Source organism: Aethina tumida, chromosome 1 (assembly GCF_024364675.1).
Source record: "Aethina tumida isolate Nest 87 chromosome 1, icAetTumi1.1, whole genome shotgun sequence".
In the NCBI taxonomy this organism is placed as follows: Eukaryota; Metazoa; Arthropoda; class Insecta; order Coleoptera; family Nitidulidae; genus Aethina; species Aethina tumida.
In genome coordinates, this window is record NC_065435.1 from 76,620,270 (window position 1) to 76,642,156 (window position 21,887).

A 21,887-nucleotide genomic window follows, 5' to 3' on the forward strand; every position below is an offset into this window, starting at 1 on the left:
ACTATCATAGGGAGGTTCTATGTAATTCGACATTAAATTTTCTGGGATGTTTATCTTATTTATACAAAAAGGTAATATAAATAAAATAATATGTATAAAATTCATTTTTATTATTTTATTAACAACAAATTGACTACAAAACAAGAAATATTAAATAGCAGAAGACAGTTACAAAATAATTTTAATAAAAATGAAGATAATGAAAAATTTGCTAAATTAGAATAAAAAAGAGTTCTTTACCATATACCATATGATTTGCATAAATTTAAAATCTTTTAATTTAAAATTATTTTTTTGGACTGTACATGAACACTGCTCTCTTAGGGCATTGGTAAACATTTTTTCTAATGTTCAACGCTTTGTTTGTAAGTTGAGCCACCTACATTTGCAATGTACTCTCCCTGTAAAATATATAATTTTAAATATAAACGATTTTCATGCATTTATGTACTTATAAATAAATTCGCATTTTTTTCTTCGATATATTTTTCAAAAAATTGAATATTTTTTACTGCTTTCAGTGGAAAATCATACTGTAATTTTTCTACAGTGGCAGAAGAAGTCTTTTATTCTGCAGACACGTATTATCAATATGTCCACTTTTGATAATAAAATATCAATTTTTTCCCTCTATTGTAGCACCTATATATAATAAAAAATGTGAATGTGTAATTGATTAATTTTATTTGAATAGACTTTCTTACCACATACTGAACTTTTTTCTTCCACTAAAAGATATTAGATATTAAATATTATTTGTTTACATGTCTTCATTTCCTATTATACTGTCAGTAATGATAAGATTATTTCTCAGCATGGACACTTTCAAATTGTCTAAGTCGCTTACATATTCTTCTACGTTGCTCTCTTTGATATTTTCAACATTTTCTCGAAATATGAAAAAAGTTCTCTATCAAACATGCAGGTTTGAAACTGAAACACTAATAAAAAACTAACTAACAAAACTTTGATAACGTAAGAATATAAGACATAAGAATAAACTAGAAAGAATAAATATGAAATACGTACCAGAGTAACGAATGATTAACCTAACAAAGGTAGAATTACATGTTCACGTTTTTTAAGGGTTCAGGTAGAACTCATCCCTTTAGTTAAATTTAAATAATCAGCCAACAGCTTATCAAAAAGTTAACATGATTGCCAACAGAAATTCTGTACGCCAGATCTTCCCTTCAACTTTTTTGGGAAGTAACATACGAATGTCCGTTCAGGTAACCGCAGGGAAGATATAGGGGAACTCCTTGGGAATTTTTGACTTCCCGAGAGTCACAATCCCGCCTGGATAGTCACCTTTAATTTTCTGACAGGTTGACACCTGCCTACCTCATATTATGAGGAAATCAGACATTCTGATATGAATTTACTGCAATGGCAAGTAAGATCTCCTATCTGATCACCGATTGGACACGAACTCATAGTGGAAAAATTTACCTCAAGACGACATTGACTTGATTAGATCAATACCAAGGCGAATCTATTACTACTCTCTAATACCTCAAACCGTACACCACAACTCACCAAATCCAAATGTCTACTGGATTTATATGTTCATTCGAACAACAACATAACTAATTAAAATTAAATTATCTATTCAATTTATTTAGTTCGGGAATAATTTAGTGAAACTACATCAGTGTTTTGGTATTCATGTATACATAGATTATCTGTACATAACTATTAAAAACTCATTAACAAAATCGTATAATAAAAAATTCTTTTGCCTGATTTAAGTAAATCGAATGTGTACGAAAATCACATTCAAACTTAATTGCGACTATGGCATCTGAACCCGTTCGAATTAACAGAACCAAGCAAAATTGCATCTTAAAAAATAACACTACAACCACAGCTCTTGTACAAACAAATAAGAAATCAAATAAAATTCATAAAATCAACTAACACCTATCAACGGCAAGATCAATGAATAAAATTTAACTGAAAATATAAATACTTGAAGCTATCACAGATACAATGCAGTATTAGTTAAAAATGCACGGTTAAGTTCTCATGTATAGATCAAGAACTGGAAACGACCTTAAACAAATTACGAGAGAGACTTTTGGCAAATTTGCACATGTCAAAACAAATATTTTATCACATTCTAGTCAACTGCCAGTCCTATATCTATGCATCATATTGTGTTCAGTTAAATTTTACCCTTCCTTAATTACATAATACATATAACACGTGGGAAACATCCATATATTCAATAATATCAAAAATACAGCAGTGTAATAGAAAAGAAAACAAATGGAAGATACAGAGGAAGTCGAAATAAAATACGGAAGATAAATACAGCAAAAATGGCAAGGAAATAATTTTTGGTCCGTTCTCTAAAAAAATTATACTACTATATTACTACAGAAACAGTCAACATGTATTTATTTTTTGTATATCATTTATGAGATTAAACTTTTGTATAGAAATATTATATTTAAATTGTACAGCCAATAGATTTCGTTTTTATTTTCTTTATCGCGTATGCTTACACGTATAAAAAACTAATCATCCACCCACAACTAAATTCTACATATAGGATAAGTTTCAAGTCCCAGCGGGACAACTGTAACGGCAGAAAAACGACCAAGCAAAGCTCAACCGCTGTATATCCCACCAAACCGATTTATTTAATGACTAGACATCAAATACGGCCCCGTACAATTATCACTTCAATAAACCGGCCAATTATTCCGGCAACTTCGGATTCATCACAGGTATAACGAAGTCTTCCATGTTGGGTATCACCATGATCTTGTGGAATTCCTGCACCAGCTTCTTCTCAATCCAACTGGTCACGTACAAGAACGTGATGTTGCGTTCACCCACGATTGGCTGTGCGGAAATAACAACTTCTGGAACCGGCCGGAAACCGATCCAAACGCGGTCGCTCGGCGGTGACGGCATATTCAAAACTAATGTTCCGATCAGCGAGCGCATTTCCACTTTCAAACGTAAATCCGTATTGGACACGCCTGAAATAAAAGAAACGAGTCAAAGATCATCTAAAACATCCACCTGGGTGACTTCATACCTTCCATGGCTTTTTTTATGTAGCGGTTTTCGGTGGCGGCTTGGAAAAATCGTGACTCGGCGATTTTGTCCACCATTTTTATGAATTTCTTGCCAGAGTTTCCGGCATCCGTGCTCGTGGTGTCGGTTTGAATCTCCGACGGTCCTTCATCATCACTGCTACTTTCTGCAGAATCATCCACGTCCGAATGGAAAATTGCTGACTTCTCTTTGACCAAAGTCTTTTCTGTGAACAATATTAACGTTCATTTGACAGTCCGTACAGCACATAATAGCACACATAAACCTAAAGTCGTACATTTTGTGTCGTTTATGTGACTGGATGCCAAAGTACTCTCAATGTACTATCGCATGCATAAGTGGTCTGCCACTTTGTGGTTGTGTGCTGTGGATTGAGTGTGAATTGTTATTGCGAATAGAAATCAACAAAAATGAATCTAAACGAAGAAACGCATATGTGAATAATTTTTTTTAAACAACAAGGGAGTCATATTTCTGAAATATCTCGACAATTAAATATTTCGGTAAGAAAAAAAATAAAAGAAAAGTGGGAGAATATGTTTATAAGTAATTTTCTAATGTTTTTTTATTAGCAATGTTGCATATCTTTGTTGTCATCAAAGTTTGGGGGTGTTCTATAAGGTTTTCCGTTGTGTGTCGGTTTGGTACAACAATTTTATTGTTATTACTATTTTTCTTCAAGGAATTGTTTAGGGAGCGAAGGGAGAGAACCTCCACATATAGTTCAGGGGTATACTGCATAATATTTTTTAAAAAGATCTCGAGTTTAGTCAATTTTATATGTGGTGAAGGGGGAGAGAACCTCTACATATAGTTTAATGTTTTAGAGTTTTCATTGTAATATTACATTTGATATCAAGTATTTTAATTTTAAACATTGTTATTGCAATTTAATGTTCCATGCAATGAAATAAATACAATTTTGTGATTATAAAATGAATTATGAACTGGGAAACACTATCGCCATTCTGCAAACCGACTTTCTGAGGTTTAAGATGATTTAGATTTAGGAATCGAATAAAAACGCGACGTGAATTTTGTTTTCGTAAATTATATATCATATATTAATTTCAAATTATGTATCAACAACAATGTTGGAGATTCGTAGCCACTTTCTCATATTCATTTTTAATAATGCTATAAGAAAAAGTCAACAATACAATTTCAATAAATAAAAAAGTACAGAATATGTGTAACTGATAGAATCTGGAAACGATATAATGAATAAACATTATTATAACTAATATGTTTACTCAATAAATATTTTATACCTTAACCTTATAATTTTTTTATTTTCATTTACAATATTGATATTTAATTTATTTGTTTAATTATAAAAAATAAATAAGTAATTAGAAAATTATATGAAACAATGAACATGAAAACCTAATCTATACATTTTTTTAATATTTTACACTAGAGGCTATGCAACAATATTTAAAGAATACCATTTATAGAAACAGATTACAAATGATGGATGAATTATAAGATACAATAACAAATAATGTTCAAAGAAACAACAAATGAACAAGTGGTATTTTTGAATTCAAGGATCCGAATTCTGTTTTCATCGCTTATTACAACGATATGTATGTTATATTGTTAATAACTATTGTTATTTTATTGTTTTAATTTCAATCTACATAAAGAAATTAATAGCAAAATTGTCCATAAAATAATTGGGTGTTGTGAATCATGTCGTCCGTTAACTATTTATTTATCAGCATAAGACAGCAAATAATTAACAATTTTGTTACATAATTGTCCTGTATCATGAAATTTCAACTCATAGACACGAACAATTTCTAATCACTCGATATTTTTTATTATATTTGTTAATAACATATTTTATTATTTCATAACATTTAAAATGTTTTAATATACATTGTTTTACGTTTCTTAAATACTTGTTTTGTTATGAAAATTGTTAATTTTTATTTCTTGTATGTAATATTTTAAATATTTTTAAAATATATCACATTAGCTCAAATACTAATTTAAATCATTAATAATTCAAAATAATATTAATTAAGATTATTTTGAATTATTATTAATATTTGTTATTTAAATAATCGTTTTAAATATTGTAGTTATCATAACAATTTCAACAAAACACAAAAAATATTCTCTGAATAACTAAAGTTTACAAAATTAGTTAATAATTTACCGTGTTCCAATCCTTATAGTCCTGTTTATATTATAAAATGTTACTCTGTAATTTCGATACAGTAAACGATGCAGAGAAACAGAATACGACGGTCGAGGTCAGGCGGTTCGAAAAGTAGAAATTAAAAACTAAAAATATAAATCCTATACTATTTATTTTAATTCTGTTTTAATATGATAACTATTTTCTTTTCATTTTTTGTTTACCGTTTTTTTAAGAATGTGTACTTAATATTGTTGTAATTTTAGGTTCCTTTAAGAAATTATTTAAATAATTTATTTTGGTGAAGCATATTCTTATTTTTTTATAATGAATTTTACATTAAATAAATATTTTATTATGTATGTGTCTTTTATTTTATTACAATTTTTGCAAAATAATATGTGCTAGGACTTGAGCCACTATTAAAAGAGATGAAATAAACATAAAACGTATGTATTTTTAAGATAATCTCCACCGAGGAGATTGGATGATTTACAGTGGCATAAAAAAATATGGAAACTTTTATTTGAATTTTAGTCATAATTAATTTCATCGAGAATTTCAATTCTTAGCGTTTTATGTTATAATTATGTAAAAACATTTACTTGTTTTATATCCTTAAAAATGTGTTGCTGGAAAATAGTATCCAAACTTCTTCTTTATTTTCATTCGCTGTTAAATACTTAAACTACTATCGTGTGCAATTGTAGTCATTATACCCAGTAATCTTAATTGGACAATTGAAAAATAGAATACTATTATGAATGTGATGATGATGAGTTCTAATGGTAGACGATATTAGAGGATTCATTGTTGCAATTAGATGAGGAAAATATGCCACTTAGATGGATTTATCAACAAGTTAATGATCCAAAGCACACCTGAGTTCGTGAAAACATGGTTTCCTGATGAAAACATATCGATACTTAAATAACTTTCACAGTCCATATCGACGCATAACTACCTGTTCTAATATAAATAAATCAAATTCCGCAAGAAACACTACAAAAACTGGTTGATTCCTTGTCAAGAAGCAGTGTGGAGTACCCATAGGTATGGAACAAAACATTAAATTAAATAATTGTGTTCATATTTTCACAAAATAAAAAGTTTCCATACATTTTTTCTGACCTAAAACTATATTATTACAAACTCTAATATGGCAGAAGTACCTTTATATTCGAATAAATCATAAAAATAAAAAGTTTCAATACTTTTTTCCACTACTGTATTTGCAAATTTGCAAATTTTTACTGTCTCTGTCGTGCATAATGTGTCTCTCAAAATTCAGTAAGATCAAACGGTTTTCATTTGGTATGTACAAATATTACGAACGTACACACATGTTCAAAAGTATGGAATACTTACAAATAAATGTGTATGATCATGATAATTTAAAAACTGTTATTGATATTTATTGGATACCTTTTTAAATGAAAATGATAAAAATTTCTTTCGTTTGTTTTGTTTTACATAATTTTTTTCATTTTCCGCCTAGTTTAGTATTTACACACTTTCTCAGTTGATATACGAATTGTATTCGAGCCATTTGAAAGTACCTAGAGGCACAATGGCAAAAGACCTTTACGTATTCCCAAACTAACCTATCAACTTAAATTATGGTCCTAACTGGAATGATGAATGATGTTCTCTGATTGAATAAAAATTAGTTTGGTTTATGGTGACGAACATTTGTTTAGAAGGTTTCAAGATGACAAACCCGACTAGAAACAATTTAACCCCGTGTTTCATTTGAACGGGAGATTATTATAGTTTGGCTGGTATTGTGAGAACATGGACACCTCTCCAGCATTGAAGAAGAAGGAATTACCACAATATGGTGGCCCCCGAATTCCTCTTCATCAACTCCAACGTCATTGAACATACCTGGGATGCATCAAGAAGCAAAACAATACCCTATTACGCTGCGAGAACTGTTTGTGAACAATTCCGCACATTCAGCTTGACCATTTAATTGACAACCGTGGAATTTTATAAATTTTTACTCGAAAAATATAAATATAATTTTTTTTGTGTTCTTGTGGTAAGTTATAATAAAATGGTACGTAAAACTTAAAGATCAGTAAAAAAGAAATATTCTAATATTTCAAACTTCTGTGTATGCGTATATATTAAGTAGATTCGAGTTTGATTTCCTAGATAACTTGGAAACTGTCTTTATATAATTTTTAAATTGCGCAGGTTTACATGTCTTTTTTAATGTGTTGAACACTCAAGTTAAAAAAGAAGAAGTTTAATAATTCTAAAATATCCAACTAGGATCTATTTTTGAAAGAATAAAAAAACATTAAAAATAAAAAAATTGTAATAGTACACGACGATTGCTCAACGAAAATATCAAAAACCAATATTTACTCTAGACAGCAGTCCCAAATAAAATTTTTATCAAACGTTTCAAATTAAATCAAACTAGAACAAACAAATTTTTACTGCACATACACCATAAATTTGCATAAACCTAACATGCACATGTATTGTTTGGGAGTAGAGCAAGTCCAACTTACCTTTTGCTTGAGGATTTTTCAATTTCATAAGATTCAATTTAGTTTGTAATGTTAAAATAATCAATCCTTCATAAGTTAAATCAGCATCGACCCACAATCCTTTTTCATCTAAAATAGGTTTGCCAGCCTTATGAATCATCGGGGACGATTTACCTAACGACAACTCAGTAACTAGCAATTCTTCAATAAAATACGGCAACTTAATCGAGCTAAGTTTCCTCTGAATGCGATCCCGCACTTTCATTGTGAAACCTGGATCGTGCATGAAATCAAACAACACCCTTCCAATTAGAGCGTTCAACCAAAGCACCAAATCACCCTTGGATTCGTCTAGTGGCTCCTCAATTTGCTCTTCCTTGGAAGTTTTTTCTTTAACAGGCTTCTTTGGCTAAAATGAAATCGACACGTCAATAAATGTATAAACCACCTCGAAATATTCAAGGGAAAAGAAGATTAAAGGAACGAGGATCGGGACCTTGGTCTTGGGAATTTTGTGAGCGGTTCGGGTCAGCCACCGCACCTTTTTGATGAACATTTGCATGTACTTGTTGTATTCGTTGTAGACGCGCTCCAAGTCGCTCAGCTCCTCCTCCTCCTTCACGTCGTCCGGCTTGTCTTCTACGTCGACGCGTTGTGCATTTTGACAATGCGTCGCCGCAGTCAGTCGTCTGAACCAGTCTTCCTTTTCGCGATCCGTTCTGCCGAATATATAAATATGGTGCTCGGTGGGACTGTCCTGAATTTCGAAAAACCGTTAATGCAAATTTGATGATATAATTAAAAAGTGCTTACGTCGTGTGAAACGGATGAATCGGCGTTGGAACTGACGACGTCGAAATCGTTTAACAGTTCCTCGTCGTTCTTGATGTTATCTGCGAGAACGTCGGCAATTACTTGTTCAATCACAGGATCCTAAAAGTACAAATAGAGGAAGAATTGTAATTTGTGAATTGTTGATTAAAAGCACAATTGAAAGTGATGTAAAATACGGTCGATTTGTCGAAAACTTACAGAAAAGTCTGGTGACGGAGAACTAGCCCTCGAGTCCGATTCCAGGTCGTAATCCTCCTCTTCTGTTAGCTTACTGAATCTTTGCGACTGAAAAACAATTAAACAAAATTTGTTGAGCTGTAAATTTAATGTTGGTTAACTCACTATAACGGGTGCTGAATCCTTCTTCTTGAACCTGAATCCAGTTTTCTCTTTTGGCGTGCTTTTAACATCATCTTTTTCGTCCTTCTCCTCCTCCGATTCCAATTTCGTTAGCACTTGATCTTGCTGCAACTGATCTTTGCTCAATGTGATGCAAATCGGATACTTCTTACTCCAGTGTCGAATTTTAGCCAAACCTTCAGGTAACAAAGTCACCTTGGCTCCCAACAAATTGTAAATTCTGTGATGTACGAAGTGCGCCTTGATTTTGGGCTCGTTATACATCGCCCGTTTCGGTATTTTCTGTTTTGTGTGACTGATGCGCAACATGTTGCCCTGGAGGCGCAAGAACGCAGACTGCGTCTTCGAGATGTGATAAGTATCCGGACTGTAGACGTCTGGATATTCGTTGATCCAGCCCTCGAATTTGGTCAAGGGCTGGTACTCTTTAACCGCTGGTATTTCTAGAATCTGCTTGCAGTCCTCCGGTTTGTAAACTTTTCGGACGGCCTGTAGATCATCGGCGCTCGAGGTGAGTTTTATGTGACACCAGTGGACGAGAGCGCCGAACAGGATGCCGAGCATTAGTCCGGCGAGGTACGGGCAGTAATAGTGAAGAATGGCATAACAAGCGATGAAACAGCTGCACAATAAATAGTGACGGATTTTTAACTCGATTTTTTTGTGACTTTTGGCCGGTCGCAGGTCCACAAAGCCGGACGGTGCGAAGATCGTGGACGAGCTGTCGGTGGTAAAGAAACTGTTGCGAATCTCCTTTCCTAAAAATTCACAGATAGTGTATATATTAATATTTTTTATTTTGTAGTTACCAGACATAATTACACAATATTCTATTATTTAAAAACGTTTCGTTGAGCAACATAACAGAGTGATGTATGCGATCAAAATATGCGAATTTATTCATCTGTCTTTTATTGGAGGATATCTGACACCATAATTTGTTTGTTTTTTTTTTACCACATGTCGACATTTAGTATGTAAACACATTTTAACACAAGTAACACAATAATCGCATTAACAAACAGTATAATTTTATATATTGACTGTAATGACCAAAATAAATTTACATAAAAAACTGATTTAAAAATATTTCTATATTAGAAGGGTATACTTTCTTTTTTATTTTTCATAAATAATTCAATAAAAAACTTTACTTTTTAAAATATATTGTACCTGTGACTTCTCTAAAATTGATGACCCTTTCATCGTCCAACTCGATGTTATCGATCTTCTCCGACACTTTCCTCAGAATTTCTTCATTATCGATTTTATGCGCCTCCGGAATTGTTTCACTTTCAATATCATTGAGAGCATCAACGCCACTCTCTACCTCCTCCGTGTGTTCGGGCAGCGCCTGTTCAACCTTCTCCGTGTTAATATTGTAAAGCCTGCTCAACGAGTTAACGTGAACTGTTCCTTCCTTCGCCCCCGAGTGCCGCAAAAAACGGAATCGCTGCGAAAATACATGCGGACTCTTCCTGTGCACTTTCTTTTTCGCCTCGTCGCGCTTGTCGGCATCTAACGACGGAGTCTCGTCGTCGCTCGACATCTCGACACCCTCGGTGGTCGATACAATGCCGCACGTTTTCGAAATGCTACTCTCGGACACGTCCTCCGAGTCTGATACGCTACTAGAATTCTCTTTGCTGTCTTTCACTAGTTTTTGCTTGGACGGCGAACCTTCCTCCTGCGATCTGCTTTTGATCTCCGTGATTTTTTCCTCGACGCTCTTCGTGATCTTACCCTTGATGTCGGAGAAGAAACGCCACGGGTCGCTGGGCGGCGACGACGATTCGACGCTCTGCGTTTGTCCCGACACGTCTATGCTTGTAGAGCGTTTGCCCAAACGGGGTAAGTACTTAAACGGACTTGTATCCGCATCTCCGGTTACAATTTTGCCCTCGGAGGCGGTTGACGCGTCGCTGACAGTTGCAGCGTTCTCGTCATCGTACAACTCCTCGATTTGTTCAGCGTTCGCATGAAACTTGATGGTGATAGACGGAACTGATGTTGTCACGGGTTTACCTAAAAAGATGCGATGAGATCGGTATTATGTGTGTCCGATTAAAGAATGAATTCGACACAAAATGATGGAATCAAATTAATTGGTTTGTGCACTAGAAAAGATTTAATGAAAATAAATAAAATAAGCATTTTTTTCTCGAAAATGGCTTTTATTTCAATCCAATTAAACACAATGAATATCTATGCGTCATAAAAGTTGAATTAACTCGACAAATATTAACTTACACTTTGACCTGATGTACCTAATTGAATACATTTTTCAATTATCATATACTGACGTTTGTTCATTGTATATCAAATATAATGATAATATTTATGCATACTGTGAAATTAAAATAATATAATTTTATATTAGTTTATCGAATTGATTTTAAAATGCCTTTATCAAAATTATTAATTTAAATTTTAATTTAAAAGTATTTATTTCAGTAATTTTACAAATCTATTCTAAATCATTCATTCTAAACATGTTTTGATGTGTAAAAAACTTGGCAAAAACATACAAAATTATGTAAAATCGGCCTGCGAAACAATAATAAACATCACTTAAAATAACAATAATATGTATAATTATAGCAAACCAAAATCATCACAGTATTAATTAACATTCTAACTAAACTTTATTTAAAGAAGCATTTACAAATAAGCATATTAAGTATAAGGGTAATGTCTCTAGTGCCAAACATAATAAAACATGCAAAACTAATTCAAGTAATTTTACTTAATTTCACCAGTGTAAATGAAGGGTGCAAGCGTAAAAGTGTAAAAAACCCACATCACGACATATACCTTTTTACCTTTTAACATTCCCAATGTGATTTTGCCATCTTTTTTCTTGCTGTGGCTCATTGTTAGTTGTGTTAATGCGAATTTAGCTTAATAATTATTATAGCAGATAGCGCTATACAAGGTTAATGTAATTACAAGCTACAATAAAAATAACATATAAAATATTCAATAATCAACACTTTTTTAATGTTCTACCCTATAACATACCTTTTTCCATATTTTCCTTTGTCTGTCCATCAAAATGCACCATTTTTCAGCACTGACAATTGGATGATAAACTGTTTTTGGCAAGTTTGAACTTTGCCTAACTATAGCTAAACAGTTCCATTGCAAAATCTAATTAAATCACAGCAAATTTCTTGTAAATGGTTTATTTTGAGCTTGACGATTTAATGATTGCTGTCAAAACGCACTGTTGCCAACCACTGATAAGGAAAATCCATAGAAAACCTAAATCCATAGAAAGCCTAGATGTGGGTTGCCAACTTACTGATATAAACATTAGTATGGGGAATAACCGATTTATTATTTGAAAACTAAATGTGATAATTACACTAAGCAACTTTATAAAACCGCACTTTTTTTAAATATTCCATAAACTCTACCGGTGTTTGCAAACTTAAACATACAGTTGATGAATGAAAGAAAAGTCTACGATTACGATTGTTGTTATGGTCTTCTCTTAGATTTTACGATATTTTTTTCGTTATTTTTTCAAAAACCATGCACCACAATTTAAAGAGTTAAAGTTTGTGTAAAAATGATCAATTGATGGATTTTTGTTCATTATGTGATAAACGAAAACAAAAAAAGTCAATTTGATGAAGAGTCAAAAACAATGTTTTAGACGCATAATTTTTAATCATAATTCTGCAAATCGTAATCTATACAATGTTTGTCTAGGATTTGTTTGAGATATTCAACCATTCGATCTTGCTTGATTTTGGCCTCCAAGTACTGCTGGGCTTGAGACTCCAACATTTTCACGTATTTTACTTCCAAATTGTTCACCACCATATCAAATTGCGATTGTTTCTCCTGGCACGTTTTAGACATCACTTCCACTCGTTGGCTCTTTAATAAAATCTAAAAACAATCAAATTAATAAACTTCTTTAAAGTTCTTGTAAATATTTGCCTGCATCGATTTCTCCTTTTGGTCCAATGTGGCCTTCAATTTTTGAATCTGCTTTTGATAATCTCTTTCAGCCTTTTGAAACAATCTATCCATCTTCGCTACACATTTTTGTAAAAACACAATTTTGTCATCGTTACTATTAGCATTAATACTCTCAACCATTCTGGCCCTCAACGAAGTAATTTCATTAGACATCCTAGAACAAAGCACAGTTTATAAGGTTTATAATCAACTACTTATTTAGAAAGTAGTAAACCTTAAACACTGCTTTTCAATAATATCGTTCAACCTAGAAATCTCCTGATCCTTGTCTTTCATTCCGACTTCTTTGTCCATACTCAAACGATGTATTTGCGTCTCGTAAGTGGTTTTCAATTCGTCCAATTGTCCTTGAAAGTTGTGCTCCAATAAAGACAACTTTCCGTGGAAGGACTCTTCCAACTTCCTTGTACTCTCATCTTGCATGTCTTTAAGCAACTCCATGTCGGTCTTCTGAATCACACGGTCGCTGTCATCAGACGACACGTCTTTTCTTCTGCTCAGTTGCGTCTTGAGTTCGTTGTTTTGTTTTATAGTTTCGGTGAGGCGCAGTTGTAAACCTTCAATGGTTTTCTTCAAGTCCGTCACTATAACATTTGGATCCTTCAAAAAACCCCTCAACGAAATTCTATCCTTAAACACACAATTAATCAGTGATTATAATGCTGCATCATTGCAACGTACCTCCTCCGGAGAAACGTGTTCTTTCGGAGTAAGATCGTCTGGTGTTTTTACCACATCCTTGAGATCGGTGGAGCTTCTGCTTTTCGTTGAGTTAGACTCCGATAAATCGAGCCAGGAAATACTGTCCAACCTCTTTAGTTCCACCAAGTCGACAGTTTTAGCGCTCTCCACCATCGTTAAATATGGTGCACTCAATGCGATTCCAGTCGGTCCTTCCAACGAAGTCGTGGCCCTACAAAACTGTAAGTACTAACAAGTACCGAACAAAAATCAAAGAAACCTTAAAGGAGACAATTCACGGTGTTGTTCAGAAAGGAACAAAGATTGAACTGACGGCTTACAACTTCTGTGACGGCGTTTAATCGGTACTTTCTTCTGCGTGCGCTTTGGAGGCAACTGAGGCTCAGTGTCATCATCGGCCTCGATGGATATTTTAGAGGCAAACGCGTTGCGTGGTAATGATTTGAATTTGGCAGAACGGGATTTAACCCTCTGACATGCGATATCTTTGCTATTCATTATGGATAAAGTCTAATAAAGATTATAACAGTTAACGGTTTGTCGAAAAGGATTTAAGATTTACCTTGGAGTAAGGTTTTTCAGTAAAAGGTGGTCGTAAATCTTGATTTTCAATTTGAGATGCCAATTCTTTAAGAAGTTGATTTCTTGGTCGCTTGGATGGCGTGTTTTCGTTATTTAAATATTCCAACCAATATGTATAATATTCTAATAAAAACCTAGAATTAACGTTGATGATAGAAATTTTTATTTGTCGCAAAAGCGCCCGGAATTCTAGATCCAAATATTCATCGTTTCTATAAATATTCATGATTCGTTTTTGGTATAAAATATAAAAACCAGTAAATGTCAATTAAAATACGTTCTTTTGGCATATTAAGTAACTTACTTGATTTAAAAATTGTATACGGTGCGAGTTCTGCCAGATTCATTGCATTTTACATTAAAAAATACCCTTAAAACTGCTAAAAATTGTAAAGAAATAAACTAAAATGACGCTTGACTTGAACACTATGACATAAACTGTCAAATTATGAAGTAATTTAAATTTAATCATAAACAATTATTCATAAATAAAACATCAAATACATATTCTAAATTTATTAAACTTAATAAATAATTTAAATATACAACAAATTACTCTTCCAAAACTTCATCAACTGTTTCAGTATCGTTATCGTCTTCAGTAACTTTCACACTAGGCGGGAGAAAGAAATTAACTGACACACCCAAACCTTTAGCTAACGTTTCAATGACTTCTTTTCCTAGATAGTACGTTAAAGGAGATCCACCTTCTGAGAGATATTGCTTCAATTCCAACGTTAATTCTTTAGCTTCAAGAAACTTTCCAACTTTGACTAATTCCTGTATCATTTGCGCATAAATGTCGCCTCTTCTGACTGAGTCTTCCAGTTCTTTTCCTCCCATTGTCAACAGCTGTTGACACTGTGTCATTCCTAAATATTAAAATATATGAGAAAATACATAAAAAAAATAAATGTAAATTACATGTACCAGCTTGTAAATCGCCTCTTTCGAATAAGCGTCTAATATCGACAAATCTCTTAACTGAAGTCAAACGTTGTTGAACTATTTCTCCGGCTCTCTGATGTTGAAAAACATCTTTTGGTTGTGTAATCTTAGATAAACATCTTGCAGCTTCCGTTAAAGCTCCGTAAGCCTTTTCATAATTCTGAAACTCGTCAATTTCAACCTGGGCGCAAGCAACATAAAAATTCGCCAAAAGATCCAAAGCTTTGCCTTTTGAATAGAAAACGATGATGTTCCTCAATACTTCTGGTTGGTTCTGCCAGTCCAAGGACTGAAGATAATTGGCTGCCATAATATAAATTTCCCTTTGCCTTGAAATGCTTGCGAAAAAAACAATTTTTTCAGTGTCACCAGATTTTAACAAAGCTTTCATCGCTCGAATCTAAAAATTAAAAATAATCTAAAATGAATAAATAAACATAACAATATAATAATAAATGTATAATGGAAACATAAAATAGTTAAAGATTACCTTATCTCCAGCTTGTGTAAATTTCTTAGTTGCCAAATGATAATTCCCTTGTACCATAAGACTTTCAGCCAAGTCTTCTAATACTTTTGTCCTAGTCTCCTCATCTAACAATTCTTTTTCCGGCGTCAATTTTTCAGCCAGATCTTCATTAAGCATTACATTATGCTTTAGGCACAATTCTATGGCTCCAGTGTACTTTTTAGCCATCGCCAACAAATCAACGGCCTTGTCGAACTGCTCGTTGGTGACAAAGTACTCAGCGCATTTTTCTATTAGAGCCGGATCCGAGGTGGCGTCCAAATCTGTGGCAATTTGTTGCAGAATATCGAATTGCTGGGTTTTAAAGGCCAAATCCAAAGCTTTGTGTAATTTGCCAGCGCGGTGATATAATACGACGGCTTTGCTTAGTTCGTTACCTTCTTCGAAGTATTTCGCACACTCAATTTTGTCTCTTGGTGTCGCAATGAAACCTAAATTCCACAGCTCCTCGGACATGTTATTCTCTTTGCACAATCTAACAGCGTTTCCATAAGCTGTTGCTTTGGTGAAGAAAAAAACAGCATCCTCGTAGTTACCGACAGTTTCGTAATACCTGGCCATGTGATAGAAAGCGGCTTTATCCGAATTGGCCCGTGCCAAATCGGCTGCTTTCTCTTCTTCTCCAAGAAAACACAAGACTCTTACTTGGGAATAAACATCACCGGCAGAAGCGTAAATTTTTAAAGCAGTTGCCATGTCTCCTTGAGATTCCACATATTGTCCCCACCACTTCAACAAATCCCTACAAGTACTTCTTGAACAAATTTTCCTCCGTAATTATATGATAAAACTTACGGGTCTTTAGTTTTAGCCATATATGTTTGTAGAAGTTGCGGCTGATCAATCAACATTTTCGGAACGTCTTGTTTGTGAGTATTGGCCTTTTCGAATCTAGAGATTGCCTCCTTGATCTCGCCATTCTGTTCGAGAATTTTGGCCCACGCGTACTCCGTATTTCTCAAATGTATTCTATCCTTTGACTCTGCAATTGCGTGTGCCGCATCCATTTTATTCCTGCTCCTTAGCAACTTGTTCAACAGGTCGTATCTATTGCATTGCACGTATAACTGTTCGGCTTCGTCCTAAAAATAAATTTCTTGTATACATATTAATATTCAAAACCAAACAGAAACCCACTAGCATTCCTAAATGAACGGCCAAAACGGCTACTTTAGCTTCAAGGGGAAGTGTCTGATCGGCAATCGCAAGTCGAAGTGCACGTGCAGCTTGAGCGTTTCCCATATGTCCCAAGCACACCCCTGCTACGTCCAAGCGGCGAGTTTTGACGCACATACGGGCCAGACTATTCCAAACACCACTACTTTTTACTAATTTTATTGACTTAAATGCCGCATCCATGTTACCTGTAATTTTAATTAATAAATCTTTATAGATAAAGAGAAAAAAAATTCGCACCTAAACTTAAATTGTAACTGAAATCTAATACGGCATGTCTGGTGGCATTGTCACAATTTTCTAAACCGACAAAATCGCCCATAGTTTCCCTTACAATGCTCAGCTTTTGCAGCAGAGCGATGTAAGGAGTTGAAACTGCCAAGAGTTGAGTTTCAGGCTCTAAGGCTTTGATATCATGCATTTTTAAGCTGTTTTCTGATGAGATGAACATCGTAATTAATACGTGATCTTCGTCCTTTAAGGTTCTTTGTTCTCCTGCTAAAAATAACATTATACTGTTTGTTATTACGACAAAATTTTGAATATTACCATTTGATATGGATCGTCCAACTTTAACAAACCCCTTTCTCCTACTGTTGCTCTTTAATTTCTTAGCATCACATACCAACAATCTGGGATCTTCTTTATCCCAATTCACAGCCAAAGGAACTCTTCCAGCGCATATTTCATCGAAAAGTGTCTTCTCCCCCAACTTTTCTTCCTCCTCATCATCTTCTCCAGACTCATTTTGAATTTTTTTAAAATTGTAGCTAGTCATGCGGTCACTTTCTATATCCCAAATGAACAGTTTACCGTTTGGTATTAGATTAGTACCAGCGATTGTCAATGCCACTTTTGTACCGTCAGAGTTGGTTTTAGCTTGGATTACTTCACCGAAATCAGGGACAGACTCGGCCAAATTTTTTATTGGTGTCACCAATTTTGGTTCGGTTCCACTTAAGTCATAGACTTTTAAAAATCCTTCGATGGTGAAAATCGTAAGGTAATTCCCTGTCACATTGATACCAATCGGTTCACCTTCCATAGTAGTGGAGGTGATGGTGGTGGAATTTGACATGTTGAATGAACGAATCACCACACCTTTTTGTGTTAATGCGACGACTTGTTTACCGGAGACTTCCACCCCTTCATTCTCGCATTTGATGGTCGACTGGTGTTTGACGGTAAAGTCCAAATTTTCATCAACATCTTTACTCAGTTTTGTATTTAATTCGTAGTGATTGTCCAGATATTTCCAAAAAACTTGATAAACGGAAATGGATCTGCCGTTAGTAAAGACTATGTGGTCGTTTGTGGCAGCCATATCAGTTATTTGGTTGTCTAATTTTAATAGAGTGTTGCCATTCTCGCTTTCCAGCAGGATCTGAGAGGCGGTTTTTTGTATGCCCCAAATTTTATTAGAGTAACAAGTGGAAATTGTCTGTTCTTTCATAATGAAAACTGTAGTAACACAGTTTAAGGTTAAAAGTGGTTGTCTTAAAAGCATGGAACCCCACATGATCTGCTTTACGGTTCCGCTAATTGTATTAATGTTGTTTAATTCCCACAGTTCTTCAGGATTTTCCAGTTCTTCCACAATTTGTCTTTTGGACCAAAAGTATACTTTTCCAGTGTTGGTACCAGCACATAAAGTTTGATTCATTTTACAATAAGCTAAACAAGTAAAAATTTCATGCAGAGTAGCCGTCTTTTCATCAGTAGCGTAGAGTTTTAAGGATGTGGGCAGAACGTAGTTATCGTTAGTCTCGATGTCCCACACTCGTACAGTTAATTCCCCTAAAAACATTGCAAAATTATCATCACGAAGTGATTACTAATAACATTAAAACCTGTGAGAATCGCCAAAGCGCTATTGGAGATCCAAACTAAACCTTGACTGCCAATACTTCTTGTTTGCATCCTGCCACTAAGTTTAACTTTAGCCAATTCAGTCAAATGACCCTGGTAATCGACGGAAAAATGTCCAATAGTCAAACCCTCCATCATAATAACCAACGAGTCCTTTATTGGATGGTATACGACATAAGTCAGTGGAATACCCTCAGTATTCAGCACCTCGGAGCAGGACCCGGCTCCGTTTACGTAATAAACCGAACCGACCTGAGTGGCAACATAAAAACATAAATTGTCGATGCCGTCCTGCACACGGAATTTTCGAGCGGTCGTTTTGGGACGCCAATTGCTGAACATGTCGAGGGCATGCTCGTCGCCGTTGACAGCGGCACGAGCCAGTCCTTCGACGTCATAGTCCGGATGGGGCTTAACGGTCAGTCGAAATGTGAGATGTGTTATTTGCTCCTTCAAGTCGAGGTGAAAGGCCGTATTTATCTGACCCTTTGAGTCCACCTTCCAACCCACAATAGAACCGGTCTAAAAAAATTATTTTATAATTTACAACAAATCAAAATATTCAATATTCCGGATTCGTCAGAATACAACAAATAATATGATAAATTCCTCCCAACATTTTTCCCTCTAAGGGAATATAGGCCACTAAATAACTATGTTTTAATATTAAAACTGTTTGAAATGGCTTGACCCAAAGAGGACATTTTTCGTTATTTCAAAAATCAGAATACCAATGGCATTATATTGCAACAAATATATTATCCAAATGAATTTTAAAAAACAATCTCCGGTATAAATTAAACAAATTTGCATTAACAACTCAATTTTTATACCAGTAGTAAAATTAATACCACCAAATTCCCCGGAAATGTTATAAAACAAAATTAGTTAAAAAAAAATAACTGAATATTAAGTGCTGCATTTTTCCGGTGAGTATTTGGTCGGTCTCCCTCTTGCTCTAGGATCATCTTCCGTCCACCTTGGCATACTCAGAAATAGTCAACGAATAAAGTCTTATCCATAACTTGCCACCGTTGTCTAAAAATATTAACAATATCCTTTAAATTTTGAAATTGTTGATTTCGAGTCTAAATTTGTCTTTGAAGAGGGTTCCATATGTGTTCAATTGGATTACAATCTGGTGAACGCCAGAGTAGTCGTCAGTTTGCAACTCTAAATTTACAAGTCTCACACTATGAGATCGGCTCTTGTCGTGTTGAGCAAATAGAATGAAAAGTGATTGAATAACCAACTCGTGAAAAATTATGTTAAATAGTTTCTAGCTTATTTTTTAAATCGAACGAAAGTACTTTTTAAATTTTTTAATAAAACCATTTAAAAATACATTCATGAACTTTTAAAATATGAAACTAATATATCAAATATGTGTAAAAGGTATTCATCATATCAGAGATTAAATATAATATATAGATATGATTATATCAAATATTAAATAAATATATATTTACATATATGATAATATCCAACAAATATTATCGTTATACCAAGTATTTCAAATATTATCCAAGAAAAACATGTTTTAGGAACTTATATATATATTCCATACGAATTGGAAAATGGCCCACATATTTTGACATGCTCTAAATATTATGTTTTTTTTTATAATACTGCTAAAATATTAAAAATAAATAACAAAGAAGAAATAATAAAATATACGAAAAATTAAATATATTTTCTTACAGAGTCACAAGAAACGAGCCGTCCACCTTTTTCGCTATACTCCAACAAAATAACTGGGCATTTGTGCAGCCCTGTGATGTTGAAAAACTCTTTTTCAGTGCCATCCCAAAGTCGTAACTCCCCATTCTCCCAACCAGTAATCAAAACAGTTTTTTCCGGATGCCACGCGAGAGAAGTGACCTGATAACTTCTGTGCACCGGAAATATAACATTTTTCAAAGATTCACCCTGTAAAAGTCGTGTTTTAATCATCAAAGTTCAACATCTTAAGACGTTCCTACCAGTTCATCGAAAATTGTGACGAAACCGCCTCTGTCCTGTGAAAAACTAGCAACTGCAAGGAGCGGTTCATTTGGATGCCAAATTACATCGATGGACACATTTCCCGATTCCGAAAACAAGACGGGGTATTCGAAATATAAAGTCATCGCGGAAACAACCTGAACATTGTTGACAAACAACGCGGACAGCGTTGCTCAGCAACGAACATATGCCGAAGTACCGCACAGTATACAGGTAACTTCTTTGAACACGTCCAACTAATTGGTAGTATCAGAGTGGAACCTGTAGCATAATTGTTGCTGTTTATTTTCTCAATAGAAAAAATATTACTCGAAATTCCGGGAATTAAAGAATTAAAATAACAGTATTATATTGTTAATTGAAGGAAATAAAATTATATGTTAAAGGAAATAAAATTATATGTTTTACTAAGTTATTACATAAGTTTATAAACAAGATGTAGAAATTTGAATAATTTGGATATATGGAACTCGTAAATCTTTCATTGTTTCTTCTATTTGGTCATTTTCCTAGATAACGATATATTTCCAATTTATGCTTTTATTTAAATTATAGGAACTAAACTATATTTTGTTATAAGGTTAATCAACTTCCACGATACTCACTTCATTTAGATAGATTGTAAAACAACCGAGTTACAACTGGCAAAATTTCAAATTACAAATAATATTTAACGATCTCAACATTTTTCATCATTTGTTTAATTTTTTTCCATAAAAAATTGTATAAGACTTTTTAATTAATAATTTAATAACAAACATTATAATCACTAACAGACTAGTGATGGCTAATATGTGTGAATAATTTTGATTATAATAGGAAAATGAACAGATACAAAAAAATCTATTCGATTCTTCGTTTTAGTGACTAAAAATAGAAATGAAAAAGATTTTTTTTTAAATTTCATCACTTATATAATAACAAACATTTTTCTTTAAAAATATTGTTATGTATATGAATATTATGTAAATACTATACCAATCGAAAACCGTTTGATCCGACTGAATTTTGAGAGAGACATCATACACGACAGAGACAGTCACAGTTTGCAAATTTACTATATAGTGGATATCTTTTACTGTCTCTATCATTCATGATGTCTCTTTCAAAATTCATTAGGATCGAAGGCTTTCCAATCGAATTAAGGAATCAGAATATCTAATCA

At 33.7% G+C, this 21,887-nt stretch overlaps 3 protein-coding genes across 7 annotated transcripts; all 3 read right to left on the minus strand.

Annotated features, from left to right (window-relative positions):
* Positions 1-1,655: 1,655 nt before the first annotated feature.
* Positions 1,656-12,136, minus strand: LOC109598248 (testis-expressed protein 2). Of its 3 annotated transcripts, none has more exons than XM_020014121.2 (10): positions 11,941-12,136; positions 11,742-11,871; positions 10,093-10,944; positions 8,902-9,677; positions 8,758-8,844; positions 8,539-8,658; positions 8,267-8,482; positions 7,747-8,134; positions 3,053-3,277; positions 1,656-2,993 (listed from the first exon to the last, which is right to left on the minus strand). In XM_020014121.2, the coding sequence occupies exons 2-10, from the start codon at positions 11,791-11,793 to the stop codon at positions 2,707-2,709; spliced, it is 3,003 nt and encodes a 1,000-aa protein (XP_019869680.2). In that variant the 5' UTR covers positions 11,794-11,871; positions 11,941-12,136; the 3' UTR covers positions 1,656-2,706. The 3 variants fall into 3 exon arrangements, with proteins under 3 accessions (XP_019869680.2, XP_019869677.2, XP_019869679.2); XM_020014118.2 differs by having other exon boundaries at positions 8,222-8,482; XM_020014120.2 differs by lacking the exon at positions 11,742-11,871 and having other exon boundaries at positions 8,222-8,482.
* Positions 12,137-12,574: 438 nt separating this feature from the next.
* On the minus strand, positions 12,575-14,604 carry LOC109598209 (uncharacterized). 2 transcript variants are annotated; one of them, XM_020014060.2, is made up of 7 exons: positions 14,501-14,604; positions 14,177-14,330; positions 13,874-14,124; positions 13,594-13,825; positions 13,127-13,542; positions 12,871-13,066; positions 12,575-12,819 (listed from the first exon to the last, which is right to left on the minus strand). In XM_020014060.2, the coding sequence occupies exons 3-7, from the start codon at positions 14,110-14,112 to the stop codon at positions 12,592-12,594; spliced, it is 1,311 nt and encodes a 436-aa protein (XP_019869619.1). In that variant the 5' UTR covers positions 14,113-14,124; positions 14,177-14,330; positions 14,501-14,604; the 3' UTR covers positions 12,575-12,591. The 2 variants fall into 2 exon arrangements, with proteins under 2 accessions (XP_019869619.1, XP_049826375.1); XM_049970418.1 differs by lacking the exons at positions 13,874-14,124; positions 14,177-14,330 and having other exon boundaries at positions 14,501-14,603.
* A 93-nt stretch (positions 14,605-14,697) lies between these two features.
* On the minus strand, positions 14,698-20,865 carry LOC109598253 (intraflagellar transport protein 140 homolog). 2 transcript variants are annotated; one of them, XM_049961364.1, is made up of 10 exons: positions 20,701-20,865; positions 20,420-20,647; positions 18,700-19,240; positions 17,399-18,646; positions 17,090-17,344; positions 16,811-17,037; positions 16,469-16,755; positions 15,635-16,415; positions 15,127-15,544; positions 14,698-15,068 (listed from the first exon to the last, which is right to left on the minus strand). In XM_049961364.1, exons 1-10 carry the CDS (start codon positions 20,845-20,847, stop codon positions 14,749-14,751), a joined length of 4,452 nt encoding a protein of 1,483 aa, XP_049817321.1. In that variant the 5' UTR covers positions 20,848-20,865; the 3' UTR covers positions 14,698-14,748. The 2 variants fall into 2 exon arrangements, with proteins under 2 accessions (XP_049817321.1, XP_049817320.1); XM_049961363.1 differs by having other exon boundaries at positions 17,090-17,347.
* Positions 20,866-21,887: the final 1,022 nt, after the last annotated feature.

Excerpts from the sequence above, each read along its gene's own strand:
- LOC109598248 (XM_020014118.2), bottom strand. The coding sequence starts at position 11,793 with ATGAGCCACAGCAAGAAAAAAGATGGCAAAATCACATTGGGAATGTTA. Across the intron at positions 8,659-8,757 it reads CTCCGTCACCAGACTTTTCT|GATCCTGTGATTGAACAAGT; the intron begins GTAAGTTTTCGA and ends TTGTACTTTTAG. Across the intron at positions 8,483-8,538 it reads ATTCATCCGTTTCACACGAC|GACAGTCCCACCGAGCACCA; the intron begins GTAAGCACTTTT and ends TTCGAAATTCAG.
- LOC109598209 (XM_020014060.2), bottom strand. The coding sequence starts at position 14,112 with ATGAATAGCAAAGATATCGCATGTCAGAGGGTTAAATCCCGTTCTGCC. Across the intron at positions 13,543-13,593 it reads AACACGTTTCTCCGGAGGAG|GATAGAATTTCGTTGAGGGG; the intron begins GTACGTTGCAAT and ends TGTGTGTTTAAG. Across the intron at positions 13,067-13,126 it reads ATTGAAAAGCAGTGTTTAAG|GATGTCTAATGAAATTACTT; the intron begins GTTTACTACTTT and ends GCTTTGTTCTAG.
- LOC109598253 (XM_049961363.1), bottom strand. The coding sequence starts at position 20,847 with ATGACTTTATATTTCGAATACCCCGTCTTGTTTTCGGAATCGGGAAAT. Across the intron at positions 17,038-17,089 it reads CAGTTACAATTTAAGTTTAG|GTAACATGGATGCGGCATTT; the intron begins GTGCGAATTTTT and ends TTAAAATTACAG. Across the intron at positions 15,545-15,634 it reads TTACACAAGCTGGAGATAAG|ATTCGAGCGATGAAAGCTTT; the intron begins GTAATCTTTAAC and ends TTTAATTTTTAG.